Source organism: Ylistrum balloti, unplaced genomic scaffold (genome assembly GCF_031769215.1).
Source record: "Ylistrum balloti isolate Yb309-2 unplaced genomic scaffold, AGI_CSIRO_Ybal_v1 Utg371770, whole genome shotgun sequence".
Lineage (NCBI taxonomy): Eukaryota > Metazoa > Mollusca > Bivalvia > Pectinida > Pectinidae > Ylistrum > Ylistrum balloti.
Window position 1 is genome coordinate 307007 of NW_026782886.1, and position 17029 is coordinate 324035.

General features: G+C 35.9%; 1 protein-coding gene across 1 annotated transcript; it reads right to left on the bottom strand.

Moving 5' to 3' along the window:
- Positions 1 to 39: 39 nt before the first annotated feature.
- Positions 40 to 16477, bottom strand: LOC132563574 (post-GPI attachment to proteins factor 2-like). Its single transcript, XM_060228316.1, has 5 exons — positions 16325 to 16477; positions 11324 to 11582; positions 10138 to 10253; positions 9696 to 9804; positions 40 to 3431 (listed from the first exon to the last, which is right to left on the bottom strand). The coding sequence occupies exons 1-5, from the start codon at positions 16475 to 16477 to the stop codon at positions 3289 to 3291; spliced, it is 780 nt and encodes a 259-aa protein (XP_060084299.1). The 3' UTR covers positions 40 to 3288.
- Between the last annotated feature and the right edge of the window lie 552 nt (positions 16478 to 17029).

Sequence of the window (17029 nt, forward strand, 5' to 3'; positions counted from 1 at the left end):
GATGTGTGAGAAAACAGTAAGTTTACTGGTTACATAACATATACAATAGCAAAGATTTAATAAAAAAAAATGTTGTGTTCATACATATATTAAATAAACATTATTTTATTTAAAACAAATTTTCTAAAAAAAAGGGAAAAATTATATATATTAATGATACTTAATACCACACATCCCATATCATCTATCATTTGATTCTGCCATCACCCTAATGACATCAGACAAGAGCTCAGTTCATTACGAAACTATTTTATAACAAAACAGAACTATGTCTTCTGACAATGTTAAGATAATAATACCAAAAACACAACATTTTGCCAGTCTCCTTTGTTAACTTTGCAGATAAACACAACACATACTGGACCCCTTTACATGTAGTTATTACACTATTTACTTGGCCATTTTGTGTTCTGAAAGTAAATAGAGATGCTAATATTGCATCAACTACAATAGTAACAATCTGTAACCAATTTTGTAACCAACGGCAACTGTATACCTATCTATTGGTAATCTTAACACTTCGAGTATGTTATACTTTTGATTATCTCTCAAAAAGACTGAAACAAAAACAAGATGATAAAATATAAATACCCCAGACTAAACATTACATCCAGAAAGCACAAATCTTGTGCTGGATGTACTCTTTGATATTACAACCATATTAAGCACTTATTTCATTTATGTCGTCATGGTTTTGGCCATGCCATGTGGCCCATAACAAAGTGGAAACAACTAATTTTGAAATTAAGATGCTCCCTCAATTATTGAAGCTAGTAACTAAATTTTGCTTGAATCAGTCAAGCAGTTCTTGGGAAGAAGCTAAAATGTGGAAAGTTAATGGATGAGAGACGATGTGCATAGATGGACAAAAGACAAAGGCAATAGGTCACCCTATAAATTTCTCATTTAAGTGACTGGCAAGACGTTTAAACTAACAACTGTTAATAAAATTATGACCAAAAAAATTAAAACACTACAGTTCTTAATAAAAATTATTGTTTTTGTACACAAAAACATGACAGTGAAGGCATTCTATTAACAATGAGTATGTAACAATCAGGACATGGCAAGTCATCGTAGCAGAGCTACAGTGTATATAGGTAAAATTATATACTGATCATAAATATAACAGTAAATATTTTATACTTTGATACACTCTTAAAATAACATGTTAACAAAAAGGGAAAATTAAAATCATATATTGATTATTTATATAACAGTGATACACACTTAAAATGACATATGTGTTGAAAACATACCTCATACACAACATCACATTGAAATAAGGTCCATGATCACATAAAAGCTAGATTACGTACTGTGAATATTAAGTACACTTACATTGACACCACTCATATTTTCACTGGCAATATTGATTTTAAAAAAATGTTAGGATGTCACATAATCAAACAAGGAACTATGTAACAACTGGTGGTATCTCAAAACAGAAACAATTGATCAAAATCAAAGATGGCTGCATATTATTTTTTTTGGGTCAGTACGAAAACTGGATAATGTACATCCAGGGAACAAGGAAACCTACATATGAAATTCAGAAAAAAATCCATCAAGTATTGTTCCAGAAATAGTGATAACAAACTATTACTGTCCACAACCAAGAAGGCCGACTGTTCTTCTGACCAGTCCACAAAAAGGACAATGCACAACTAGGAATCCAACTTTAAATTGAAAAAAAAATCCATGTAGGACATCTCCAGAAAAAGCAATATCAATCTAATACATGTTAATCAAAACTAAAGATGTCCGTTTGTTGATCATGTTGTTTTTTGTTGAATCAGTCTGATAAAGGGACAATGTAATGCTTAGGACTCCTTTTATATTTGAGAAAGATCTCTAGAAATAGTGATAATAAATAATTATGTCAAAATCCAAGATGACTGCCTGCCAGCCATGTTGTTTTCGGACCAATCTGAAAATGGGACAATGTACAGCTATAGAGATCAAGAGGAACCTACACATGAGATCTGATCTATCAAGTACTCCTCAAGAAATAGTGACAACATGAATCACTGAAGAAATCATGACTGTCTGATGATGGATGCAGGATGATTTTGATCACCCACAATCTCATAATCCTGGACTCAAAATATGCTGAGCGATTATGGATATGTTTTAAAAGTGATAAGTATAATATTTGACCCTTTTACCTTCACCATGACCTTAAAAATTTGTCAGGTGTGTAACTTGATCTTGTGATACGTGAATGAAACCTAAATCGCTTAAAGGGTTCATGAGGTACAACATATGCAGCATGTACATAAATCTAGAAGTGGTTGCTATATAACTCCCATTTACCAATAAGTGGTGTAAAAAATTGTCATTACCCTATAAATGTTAGAGCACAGCTCTACACTCACCATTCTGTCATCCAAAGATGTACAAATATACTTAGCTATTGTAGACTATGTAATCCTGACAAAACCTAACCATATTATACACTGTCCAGCTAGAGAAAACTTCTCCATAGCTTGTTCGGTTGAGTGTAAAACTGGCCAGATCCAACTTTTGATCCACACAAACTTTGTTACCGGGTCCCATGTTCTAATCCGAAACAAAGTAATACAAACAAGCAACACATGTTCCCTACTGGCAACCACATGCTATTTAACTACAATCATTAATAAATTTTCTGAATATGTTAACAGTGACCCTGATTTTGACCCAACCAATGTGAAACTTGCTACAAATGCTGCTTTTATCATTCAAGTATGTCAGCATGGTGTGACATAATTATATATAAACAATAAAACACTGAATTGTGATGTTGAAATCAGAGTAGGTGAAGCTGTAGCTTCTGGAGCTGTAGCAAATGAAGGCAGCCTTTCAATCACACTGAGTGAGCTACATCAGTGACCAGTGAAGGATGAGTTCTATAACCACATTGAGTTACGCCTAACGACCAGTTCTACAACCACACACAAGTGAGCAGTGAAGGCAATCCTACAACCACACACAAGTGAGCAGTGAAGGCCATCCTTAAACCACACACAAGTGAGCAGTGAAGGCCGTCCTACAACCACACACAAGTGAGCAGTGAAGGCAGTCCTACAATCACACACAAGTGAGCAGTGAAGGCAATCCTACAATCACACACAAGTGAGCAGTGAAGGCCGTCTTACAACCACACACAAGTGAGCAGTGAAGGCAGTCTATAACCACACACAAGTGAACAGGGTAGGCAATCCTACAACCATGCACACTGAGTGAGGTGTCAAGTGACCAGTGATTGCCATTAAAAGGATTAAAATGCCATTCCTATCAGGTATGCTAACTGGGAAATGAATTTCTTAGTCTGTGATTCTCAACTCCTAAAGTTAAAACTGAAGATTTGAAATCCAGGATGGCAGTTCCGTGAAAGAGAACATTGAATACCACGACCATGTACTCACATAGTGCAAACTGGCTGTAAACTGAAAGCAAAAGTTAAAAAAAGATATTTTAGAAAACAAGTAAAATGATATTGTTTCAGACAATATTAAGACACGATATAGAAGTGAATTATACAGGGCATGAGATGACACTGAAGAACATCCTGTCTTATTTTCTGAGTGCTTTTTTTTCCTCATTCAGGCATGTTTTACCAAATTTTGTGTTTGAATTAAGATTCTGTTAACATGTCCGGATTTTTGTTTTTGGTCCTGATTCCTTTTTGTAAGTTAATATTGTCAGTATCTAGAACCATGAAATAAATCACCATGCCTGAAAATTAAGTTTCATCAAGATATCATTTTGTCAATCTAAAAAAGACTGATGTTAATTCACCACAACAAAAGGCTGTTTGAATACAGAATAAGACTTCATTGTAAGTGAAAACTGAGGTGTATCAGAGATGCCATTCTAAAATTTACACAATTATACCTACAGTATATGTTCCACATATATTTCTGACAGATCATGAAGCACTATTGCAGCATTACAGTGTGATGATGTAAGATGCAGGAAAGCTAATCTAATATGCAAATTCTTATATAAGTTTCAATAACATTGCTAATACATTTTCATACAATATTGGTGCTGCTATATAGAGTATACGTGGTCTTTGTCTTGAAATATAAGCTGTATATTGGTAAGGGTGAATAAAGACAAGAGCGGTGAACCGTCCATCCAGCTTATATCTTAACACACTGACTTTGTATTCTATCTATCATGCAACATTGACCGAAAATCAGACTGTTGAGACTTAAACAGTTCTTTTCTTCAGTCTGTGTTTACCTGATGTTGATGTTATGCTGAATTTTGCCCGATGACGGATGCCAAAGTAATTGCTTCGCATGGAATTATAGTTTTAAACTTCATCAGATATAACAGCAAATTTATGAATTTTCATAGATTTACATGTTTATTACAATAATAAAGTGAATTCAGACAGGAATTCTGTCAAATTTCCGTACATGCTAAACTACAGCTGTTTTCGGTCTCTGCCAAATACAGCAAAAATATATGTGGCATGTGTATTCTGACAACAGCAGTGCCAGTTGCAGTATAAATGTATGTACGTGCAGGATGTACAGGAATTTTGTAACGAACATGCAGTTTTTCTCTTATTTTACAGCAATGGTTAATAAGAATATGTTTTTCTGATAAAATATATTTCCCACATATATTGATAACAATGAATGTCAGACAACCACACACACCAACATGCACAAGGTATATGGTACATTTAAGAGTGAAAAACCATGATCACAACAAAGGCAAACATAACCTTCAAGCATCAGATAACAGGAATGGTGTACCATAGCAAAGGACGAAATGCCAGGCTGCTGAACAAATCAGCATTTTTCTCCCATTAAAGGCTGTAATGTTAATGTGATAAAAAGTATATTTGGGTCTTATATGTGGGACATAAATGGTCATTATTCTCCTACCTCAGGGACACTTATGGGGCATTATTCTCCTACCTCAAGGACACAAGTGGTCATTACTCTCCTACCTCAAGGACACTAATGGGCATTATTCTCCTACCTCAGGGACACAAGTGGTCATTACTCTCCTACCTCAAGGACACTAATGGGCATTATTCTCCTACCTCAAGGACACTAGTGGTCATTACTCTCCTACCTCAGGGACACAAGTGGTCATTACTCTCCTACCTCAAGGACGCTAATGGGCATTATTCTCCTACCTCAAGGACACAAGCAGTCATTACTCTCCTACCTCAAGGACACTAATGGGCATTATTCTCCTACGTCAGGGACACTTATGGGGCATCATTCTCCTACCTCAAGGACACAAGTGGTCATTATTCTCCTACCTCAAGGACACTAATGGGCATTATTCTCCTACCTCAGGGACACAAGTGGTCATTACTCTCTTACCTCAAGGACACTAATGGGCATTATTCACACACCTCAAGGACACTAATGGGCATTATTCTCCTACCTCAAGGACACTAGTGGTCATTACTCTCCTACCTCAGGGACACAAGTGGTCATTACTCTCCTACCTCAAGGACACTAATGGGCATTATTCTCCTACCTCAAGGACACAAGTGGTCATTACTCTCCTACCTCAAGGACACTAATTGGCATTATTCTCCTACCTCAAGGACACTAATGGACATTATTCTCCTACCTCAGGGACACTTATGGGGCATCATTCTCCTACCTCAAGGACACAAGTGGTCATTATTCTCCTACCTCAAGGACACTAATGGGCATTATTCTCCTACCTCAAGGACACAAGTGGTCATTACTCTCCTACCTCAAGGACACTAATGGGCATTATTCTCCTACCTCAAGGACACAAGTGGTCATTACTCTCCTACCTCAAGGACACTAATGGGCATTATTCTCCTACCTCAAGGACACTAGTGGTCATTACTCTCCTACCTCAGGGACACAAGTGGTCATTACTCTCCTACCTCAAGGACACTAATGGGCATTATTCTCCTACCTCAAGGACACAAGTGGTCATTACTCTCCTACCTCAAGGACGCTAATGGGCATTATTCTCCTACCTCAAGGACACAAGCAGTCATTACTCTCCTACCTCAAGGACACTAATGGGCATTATTCTCCTACGTCAGGGACACTTATGGGGCATCATTCTCCTACCTCAAGGACACAAGTGGTCATTATTCTCCTACCTCAAGGACACTAATGGGCATTATTCTCCTACCTCAGGGACACAAGTGGTCATTACTCTCTTACCTCAAGGACACTAATGGGCATTATTCTCCTACCTCAAGGACACTAATGGGCATTATTCTCCTACCTCAAGGACACTAGTGGTCATTACTCTCCTACCTCAGGGACACAAGTGGTCATTACTCTCCTACCTCAAGGACACTAATGGGCATTATTCTCCTACCTCAAGGACACAAGTGGTCATTACTCTCCTACCTCAAGGACACTAATTGGCATTATTCTCCTACCTCAAGGACACTAATGGACATTATTCTCCTACCTCAGGGACACTTATGGGGCATCATTCTCCTACCTCAAGGACACAAGTGGTCATTATTCTCCTACCTCAAGGACACTAATGGGCATTATTCTCCTACCTCAAGGACACAAGTGGTCATTACTCTCCTACCTCAAGGACACTAATGGGCATTATTCTCCTACCTCAAGGACACAAGTAGTCATTACTCTCCTACCTCAAGGACACAAGTAGTCATTACTCTCCTACCTCAGGGACACAAGTGGTCATTATTCTCCTACTTTAAGGACACTAATGGACATTATTCTCCTACCTCAGGGACACTTATGTGGCATCATTCTCTTACATCAGGGACACAAGTGGTCATTACTCTCCTACCTCAAGCACACTAATGGGCATTACTCTCCTACCTCCAGCACACTAATGGACATTATTCTCCTACCTCAAGGACACTAATGAACATTATTCTCCTACCTCAAGGACACAAGTGGTCATCATTCTCCTACCTCACTGACACTTATGGTTATTATTCTCCTATCTCAGGGATACTCATTAAAATGTCATAACTCTTCTTTTATTGGGACAGTAATGGTCATCGTGTTGACATAAATACAAGATGTGTTCTTTATATCTTATGGAAGAGCATTAAATACCAACCGTTTATCTTACAGACTAGTTAGATTTAGTTGTCCGAGAAATATCCAGACCTTTGGAGCCAAAATAGACACTTAGTTGTCTAAAGTCCAATATAGCAGTACTGTGGAAGGCTATGTTGGAGAGCACTGTCAAGTACTCACATAAGGCAAACCAAGTGTAAACTGAAAAAATAATGTACAAGTTTAAAAATATTGTACAAGCTCATGTCATGCAAAATCATGCAAAGTCACAACAGTACAAGTAGGGTACAAAACATTCCAGGAATATCTATGAAAAGAAACCATTGTCTTATGAATGGTGGTGAACTTAAAATAACATTTTGTTTGAAATCAACAGATATACATTCAACATACAAAAAGCAGAATAATGATATTGTTTGAATAGTCTTCCTTCCTAAGGAAGAGGCCCATGGGCCTTACTGGTCATCTGACTGTCAAAACATATATATGATAAAGGCTCAATGGGCCTGAATTGCTCATCTTTTAACAGCTCACACCAAAGACTTTGTCAGTTCATAAAGTCAATATCTGTATACCTATTTCTGAACATGCTACTACACAAATACCATGACTCAGGATCCATTGCTTGTTAAAAGAAGAAATTTTCAGGTCTCAACATATTTGACCTCAGTGGCCTTGAAAGTGGTTCAAGGTCTTTCATCTGAACAAGATTACTGGGTCAAGTATCGGTATCTTGGGCCATCTGAATACTGATAAGTAGTTATTTACAGATTGAGACAAATTTGAGCTCTGTGGCTTTGCTGGTGGGTCAAGGTAATTCATTTTAACAAGTTTGGTTGTCCTTCATCCAAGTCTGCTACAAGTAAAATATCAGTAACCCTGGGCCTTTCGATTAATGAGAAGAAATCATTTGAATGTAAAGTTTATGCATTGAACACAACTTCAGGTCAGATGACCTAAAAATGCAGAGAGACTTTGTACTTCTTTTTTCTAGAGCTCAAGTCATCCAGTTCACCACCAATATTATTGCAGTGAGAATCCTACACCCACAGATAAAATTTTCTTTTCCTGTTAGGTTACAAAAGGAGCATGCATAATCACAAACGTAAAAATGGGATCATACGCTGTACATACCCAGAACATCTTTTAATATTTCTTAACAGTAAGCATCCAATACTAAACAGACAGGGGAGACAACTATGCAAGCATTAACATTACATGGGCATCAATGATTCTGACTTGTACCATTTGCTGGGTCTAAGTGCTCCTTACAATCACATCAAATTATGAGATTATACTCATGTTAACTGTGAACAAAAACATTTTTCATCACAAAGGTGTTTTAAGCATCTAAATTTTCAAAAAAAAAATTAATTTTCCAATGCATAAGTTTGATTTCTGTGCATTTCAGTTCTAAACCAAAGTCTTTTAATATGGTACTGTAACACTTTTCACACTCTAATCACATATAGGCCTCCAGAATAATTGTAACTTTCAGGTGATATTTCCTATCAAAAACAAATCTTGTTACCATGCACATTTCATATAATACAGAATGCCACCACTGTACAGCATGGCCATTACACCAGAATCAAATATGCCCATCTACTACAACAAGGGGCCCCTAAGGCCTGTATCACTAACCTGGTTTAGTTTAATGAAATTGATTAACTTGAAGTAAAGGAAAAGTATTTAAAGCACTATCTCCCTCCCCTATATGGCCCTGTTCCTACTCCCTAAGGGGTTTAAAAACACTGTTTTGTACAAAACTAAGTTCTCTTTACAAAGGATGCTTCAGATCAAATCTGGACAAAATCAAATTATTCCAACAAAAGAAAGATTTTAAAAAATTTGCTCTATATCTTCTTTTGGGCCCCATCTCTCCCTGCTCTGTATCTTCTATTAGGTCCCATCCCTCCCTCCTGAGGGGGCTGAGATCCATCATTAATACAAAATTGATTCCCCTTCACCAAGGCATGCTTCTGACCAAATTGGGACATCAAGTTTTCATACAGAAGAATTTTTAAAAATATGTTTCCCCTATTGGGCTTGACCCTCCAGTCCCAAGGGGCCTAAACTCAAAGCTCTATTTCCAATATTCGACCCTATCCTTTCCTCCCCATGGGGCTGAGACCCACTGTTTGTACAAAATTGATTTCCTTTCACCCAAGAATTCTTCAGACCAAATTTGGTTAAAATCTGCTCAGCTGTTCATTACTAATTGTGTTTTTATAGGAAAAGTTGACAAATAACCTATATTTCCACTACGAGGCCCCATCCCACTAGCCAAAATGGGGTCAGATCAATCATTTAAACAAAACTAATTTCCCTTAATTAAGCACTGGTCAGAACAAATTTGAACAACATCCTGCAATTCCTGAAGAGCAAGGTAGATTTTAAAGAAATTGATAAATTTTCCCAAATGGACCTACCCCTCATGCCCTGGGGAGTGAAAACCCACTGATCATCAACAATTATTTCAGTTTCCCTAAAGGATATTTCAGACCAAATTGGTGAAATCTGTCCAGTCTTTCACAATAAAAGGTAAAATAGTGATTTATAAGAAAAGTTGATAGACGCCGGACGCTGCTGTATCCATATAGCTCACTTGACCCTACCTGCCAGGTGAGCTAGTAGTTAAACATCAAGACGAAATAGTGATAGAATACTTACTGCCTGGTTCACAGTAGGCATTATGTCTGATAAACAGGTATACTGCTATGAGGAATGATGTGATGTTGAACAAGAACAAGCCAACTTTGTATTTATAAGAGGTCTTTTCCTGTGAATATAAAATACAGACCACACCTTCAACATTTAGTGATACATGTATATAATACAGACAGTATCTACAACATCTAATGATATATAATACAGACAGGTTTATTTCAAAACCAATCACTCTTGACCTTAGACTCTTCCATCTTGACTCCAGACTAATAAGATTTTTAATCACTAGAAGCTTCCATGTATTTAAGTGTCATATAGGAGTACATAAGACAACCAATATACACCAGTTGTTTGTACGGACAGACAGAGGGACACATTCATGTATGGTCTGGGTTAGATTGTCGAAGTTACAGACAGGTTCTCCTTAATTAAAGCTTTGACTTACTATAATACTCATTTGGACTCCATTAGCGGTACGACCCCATTTGAACAATATGCAGGATACCAACATGTACACAAGGGAGGTCACCATAAACGTTACGAACAGCTTCTCATGGACACCTGATGAAAATATACAAAAATCTTCAACATGAAGTCTTCATTGTATATAACTGCTAACAAAAAATGCAATACCACAGTTTGTCAACATAACACATGACTTAATGATATCAGAGTATCTGAGAATATTTCCTGTCATCCAATGTTTACTCAAATGGTATTGTTATCACTATCTATTATCAACCATACTACACATATACTAGAAATCACAGTCAACATGTCAATGAAATTGTACCTCCTGGGTACAAGACTGTACCTCCTAGGTACAACATTGTACTGCCTGTGTACACAATTCTACCTTCTAGGTACAAGACTGTACCTCCTGGGTACAACATTGTACTGCCTGGGTACACAATTCTACCTTCTAGGTACAAGATTGTACCTCCTGGGTACACCATTTGACCTCCTGGGTACACCATTTGACCTCCTGGGTAAACCATTATATTACCTGGGTACACCATTACACCTCCTGGGTATACCATTTTTACAGCATGACATTTCCTGGCTACAACATTGTACATCCTGACTACAACATTGTACATCCTGGCTATACCATTTCTACTAAAGTCACAATCATCATGTGAATGAAATTATACCTCCTGGGTACACCATTTCCTGGGTACACCATTTCCTGGGTACACCATTAAAAGCATATTTGAACATTTGATATTTACTGTTGCGGTGTGTAAACTATACTTACATGCTTTTATTTGGTCAATTCTCAGCTAACATATAATAAATCTTACAAAGAAAAAAACGCAATGTGTCCTAAGCTTGCTGCATCCTATTAAATTGTAGTAGGCTACCACAATCATCAGACAAGGGGAACAATAAAGTGCCACACATATCCTCCAAACATACTTCTTTGAGATATACTTGTCAGTTGTATAATAGTTATAACAGCATTGATTTTAAGTTGAAGAGATAAAGGGGCACCCCTACTAAAGCCAGGATTTACCTGGAGATATATACCTGTGTATAAATCTCACCATGATTTTCAAATGAAGAGCTATGTGAGAGCCTTATCAGACCTAGGATTTACCTGGAGATATATACCTGTCTATAAATCTCACCATGATTTTCAGATGAAGAAATAAAGGAGAGCCCCACCAAAGCCATGTTTTCTAAGATGTGGAGCAGGCTTGTAAAGGCAGCCACCGACTGGTATAGACTATTTCTCTGTCCTACATGTACTTGGGTATGGAAATTGTAGTAGGCTACCGCAATCATCAGACGAGGGGAACAATGAAGTGCCACACATATCCTCCAAACATACTTCTGAGGGGTGTAACCTCCTATAGCTGATGATATAGAGGGGAGATAATTTGCTACCTGGAAAAACAGAACAGCAGAAATGAGAATGCTACATTTAATAATAATCAAGTAAATATGACAAATAGTAAAATTTTTTATATAAAATACCAAACAAAAAACCAACAGGCATTGGAATAATACTAAACTAAAAGAATTGTGATCAGAACCTATGCCTTTCTTTTCTCCAGTAGCCTTGTTCCTATTTCAACCATCTTTCTTACAGATAAAGTAATTAATATGAAATTTCCTTATTTCGATATTTAAACATTTGACATACAAATCTATTCATCCACATTATTCACAGAATCAGAAATAATTGACCATATGCTGTATAAAATCTTCCTTGCTTCTCATTTAAAACTTCTGATCTACTTAGCTGTAAAATTATCTTAGATACCTCACTTTCAATCATGTTGATTGTAATAGAAAATTCCACATGACAACTGTTGCTATGGAGTCTGGATTTTATTGTTTTATAATTACACTGTTTAGCATTATACTTAAATCTAATAAACTTACTGTCATTTTTTTCACAAATTTAATTGATTATGCTATGAAAATACACCCCCTTAGTTTAAATTTCGAGCTTATTTCCAAAACATGTACACCTGCTTCAGCTATCTCACTCTGGTTTAAAATCCTTATTATCTGGCATTAGTAAAAGATAATTACATTGTTGCATTATACATGTATTTATCTATATACGATATGCAGCAAACATGCAACCACCTACGACAACATGTAAACAGCTGTAGCATCTCATAACATTGTGACTGACACGTGATCCTAGCACACAGCTGTGGAATCTCATAACATTGTGACTGACAAGTGATTCTAGCACACAGCTGTGGAATCTTAAAACATTGTGACTGACATGTGATCCTTCCACACAGCTGTGGAATCTTAAAACATTGTGACTGGCAAGTGATCCTTTCACACAGCTGTGGAATCTTATAATATTGTGACTGGCAAGTGATCCTTCCACACAGCTGTGGAATCTTATAATATTGTGACTGACACGTGATCCTAGCACACAGCTGTGGAATCTTATAACATTGTGACAGAAAAGTGATTATAGCACACAGGTGTAATTTAGTCTGTAAAAAGTTTCATGTATGTTTGGTCTAGTAACATAAATCTTGTATCATTAAATGTATAACTGACAGGCAATCTCAGTACACATCTGTAAAACCCTTTATTTTGCACCTTTTACACTGGTGTTGACAAATCTGATCCCTGAAACCCGGAATATTGGTCAAGGTAGTTTTGTTTTCCTAAATTTGGCAGGATTCATACCATGAAGCTTTAATAATACATATACCATGCTTTTTCATCTTTTGTTTATAGAAGTCATTGAAGGCTTTGACAAATATGATCCCTGTGACCTTGAATAGGGGCTTAAACAAATTTGACCCCTGTGTGACTTTACAATTATTAATCTTTCCAAATATTAGGATTTTCAGACTTTTGGTTTACCAAAAGACATCTTTTACAGGTTTTGATTAATGTGACCCCTGTGATGTTAAATATGGTTCAAGTTTATTGCTTTTCGTAAACTTTGTCAGGCTTTATCCCAAAGACCTACCTGCTAAATAGTATGCTTCTATTAATCTAAGTAAATCAAAAGAATTTGTTTAAATTTAATATATCTAAAAAGTATTATTGGTGTACTGGCTGTTATTTGATTATATTACTGAACTGTAATATACTGATGCGCCTATATTTGTAACAAGAATATAAAGTATTAAACACCAGTCACAATATTGACCTTCTGTTTAGGAACCTGAATCAACAAAGTAAGATCTTATAATAACAACACAACATAGATGTTTATTTCTGTATTGATGATCATAACAAGTCATAATCCTAATCCTCATTACCTTCATTCTGTATATATCATAACATCCAAGTCATAATCCTAATCCTCATTACCTTCATTCTGTATATATCATAACATCCAAGTCATAATCCTAATCCTCATTACCTTCATTCTGTATACATATAAATAAAACACACAGACAACATATCTATAAATAAAACACACAGACAATATATATAAATAAAACACACAGACAATGGCTTCAATCTGATACTTAACAGATATTATTGGCAAACAACAAAGTCTTCAAGTTTTGACAGAAACATAAAAATTCAATATTTAATTCAAGACATTAAAAATGACAATGTGCATTCTGATTTCTGACTGTTCAATCATTGCTTGTAGATAACCTTATTCATTAGGCCCCTGTGGTTTGGATAAATCATTACAAAAGCTGTTGAATTTCAGTTACAGTCATTAACAGAAATAAAAAAATCTGCTTGAAATAATGTGGCAATGCTGTGCCAACTGTCTGCTGCAAATTTGTGATAGATATTAATATTTATGGAAATATTTACAACAGAATGAAACAAAAGTAATGCTGCAAAATTTTGTTGCAATATTACTGCTGACAGTTGCCATAAGCAAGTGTATATAAAACAAATCATATATAATAGATTTTAAAATTAGTGACTTACTGTCATGTTTTAATATGTCAATAAAAATCACTAAATTTCATATGATTTTTATAATCATTAATTTGAAGTTTAGATATTTTTCCAACAATATACCAATTAAAATTGACAGAACTTACATTGTTATGCATTGGTTACTACAATTCTCTTAATAAAAATACATAATTTCTGGATTTGACTATGGAACAATGAAGACACTGTTAGTGAAGATTAAGTGTAACTGTATAATGAATATCAGTCTGATGAAAAAAATGAGAATTTGAAGTAAAATTTATAGCGAGTACATGAATTGCAGTCTCCATGGTCAAACACCCACAGCAACTTTTAAAATTTTGACCATTTTAATACAATATACCTTCTATCTCCAATGTGAAAATACAAAACGCATGAATGAAGATAATAGATTTTCACGACATGTATACATAAACCTTGTACGTGAAAAAAAAAATCCAATTTGAATTGAAAACCAGATAGAACAAGAGATCCTAGAGGGATCTTGGCACCCACCATTGTTTGATCTTTATATGCTCTTTGAAAGTTGGATCTTTTCCCTTCTTTTCTCTTTCTTTTTTTTCTTTTCTCACAAGGAGAGACCAAAGGGAACATACGTAGGAAATTTGAGAGATATCCATTCAGCACTTATTAGGAAATAGCAATAACATTCTTAACTAGGCAAAATCCAAGATGGCTGCCTGTTGGCCATTTTGTTTTTCTGATCAGTCCCAAAATCAAAGGAGCAATAGGAGAGAGCAAGGGGAACCTACATATGAAATTTGAGAGAGATCCATCTCTTACTTTTTAAGGACACTGATAACAAACTTCATTTAAAAAATCCAAAATGACTGCCTGTATGCTATTTTGGTTTTTTTTTTATCAGACCCAAAATCAAACAGACACAACTAGGAACCAAAGGAAAGATCCATCCTGTACTTCTCAAGAAATAACGGTAACAAAAATTGTTTACGGACGGACATCTGATGATGGTGGGCTAAAAATCAAGTAATATGTGGTGCACAGTATTATGATCCATTCGAAGCTTGACTGCAAGAACACCAAAGGCATGAGGTTCTGCCTTTCTTCTGTAGTCCAGGCGCTGACCATCTGGACCAGTATCTTCCTAGATCTGTTTTGATAAACTAATTTTATTTCTCAATAATGCTGGATATGGCAGCATGTATATATATCTTGTAAACTGGATTTTGGTTTTGACAATCACACAGACTGAAAGGTATTAAGCAAACAAAATAAGCCATTGTGCTTAAGCTACAACAAATGAATTGAGAATTCTAAAGTCTAAACATACAACAGTGGAAATGTACTTGCCAATATCTTATACAAAAATGATTATGCAGCTAAATTCATCCATGTCTAATACATTTTACTACTAATTAAGAATTTCACAATTTGATAGCCAACTGTTCTGATGCATCATTTCATGCCAACACTGATATGCTATAGATATTCATGTTAAAAGGAAAGTGTAAACATACATTACATAGCTATACATATTACCTGTAAGTTCATAAGATATATCCCTTTAGTCCAGTCAAATTACACAAAAATTGCACAAACCATTGTTTGGGTTTAATTTGGAATATTTAAAATCGACATTAATATTACAGAAAAAAACTACCAAAAGTAAACTAAACTTTGGGAAACTGTTTTATGGCCCATATGGTATCAAGAATATAAGAAGTGATATTTTACTTTTATTTATTGTTGGTATCTCATATCAAGCATCACAGATTGTTTGCAGCAAGCTGCGATAAAAAAAACCTTTTTGCAATAGTTCTTAATTACAAACAGAATAGATTGCAGACTCTAAATTTCTGTAAGGGCTTGTACCTTTTATTTTACAAATCATTATCAACAATAACTGAAAAATAACTTCCATGTTCCCAATCGAAATTAAAGGTGATATCACCAACAATATAACCTTTTAAATGTATGCATACTGATTCGGAAAATAGTGAAACTGAATCAAACGAAATAAAACTATCAAGTTGAGGAAGCTTTGATATCGAATAACTTTCACCTATCCAACCGGACTCTTCGTGTAATAACTGAATACTATATCCACAATCGCTGTGACTTCTACGGTAAGTCATTAACAATGTAGTTATCTTAAGCCGGGCTAACAGTACGACAAACAATGCAGTACATGCTAAGCTCTTATATAAAGTGATCAGTCAGCTTGACTACCTTGGCCTACAGGCTGATGTGTTATGCTGATGTTGACAACTTACCCTGCAGTGAGTGGCTGTCGACGACTCAAAATCATTCATAAGCGACCATAACACACAGAACACAAATCCAAATAATGGTAAAGATAACACAATTTTCCCTAAAAAGGCGAATTGCACCTGGAAAAGCACCTTATTTGTTGTCTGACTCGACATATCGATGCCGTCAAATAGGCGAATCAATGTTAGAAATAAGCTTGACTTGTGAAGCCTTGAAACGATGCGTCCGACTGACGATGAATTGGATCGCTTGCCATTAGACGTTCAATGCTATGCAACCCGTATTGCAGCGAGACGATGGATGGATACGAGAAGGAGGAGTCGCGAAGACGAAAAATCTGTCAACCAACCAACCCCTTATTCATTCATGACCCCATTGGCTGTAAAGCTATCAAGCTTATCGCGATAAATGTTACCATGTACCCGTGAAACGAAGGATAGTGTCTCTGGGAGATCACAATGGATCGTTGCACACCGGTAGTTTTAATTCACACATCAATACAGAGTGGTTTGAGTATTCACTGGTTGAAAGTTAGTATCATACGACGAAAGCCACTTTTAGCAGAGTTATGAGAGAATGTTGTCAATCTTACAAAACAAAATCAATTTATAAAGCATTACGTTAAAAGCATTCAGAGACCTATATAACATGCTATTGACATTATATCGGTCTTTTTAGATGATCACAATTCACAATGCTCTATTATA

Excerpts from the sequence above, each read along its gene's own strand:
- LOC132563574 (XM_060228316.1), bottom strand. The coding sequence starts at position 16,477 with ATGTCGAGTCAGACAACAAATAAGGTGCTTTTCCAGGTGCAATTCGCC. Across the intron at positions 10,254-11,323 it reads TTCTTCATCTGAAAATCATG|GTGTCCATGAGAAGCTGTTC; the intron begins GTGAGATTTATA and ends TATTTTCATCAG. Across the intron at positions 3,432-9,695 it reads TGCCTACTGTGAACCAGGCA|TTTACAGCCAGTTTGCACTA; the intron begins GTAAGTATTCTA and ends TTTTGCTTTCAG.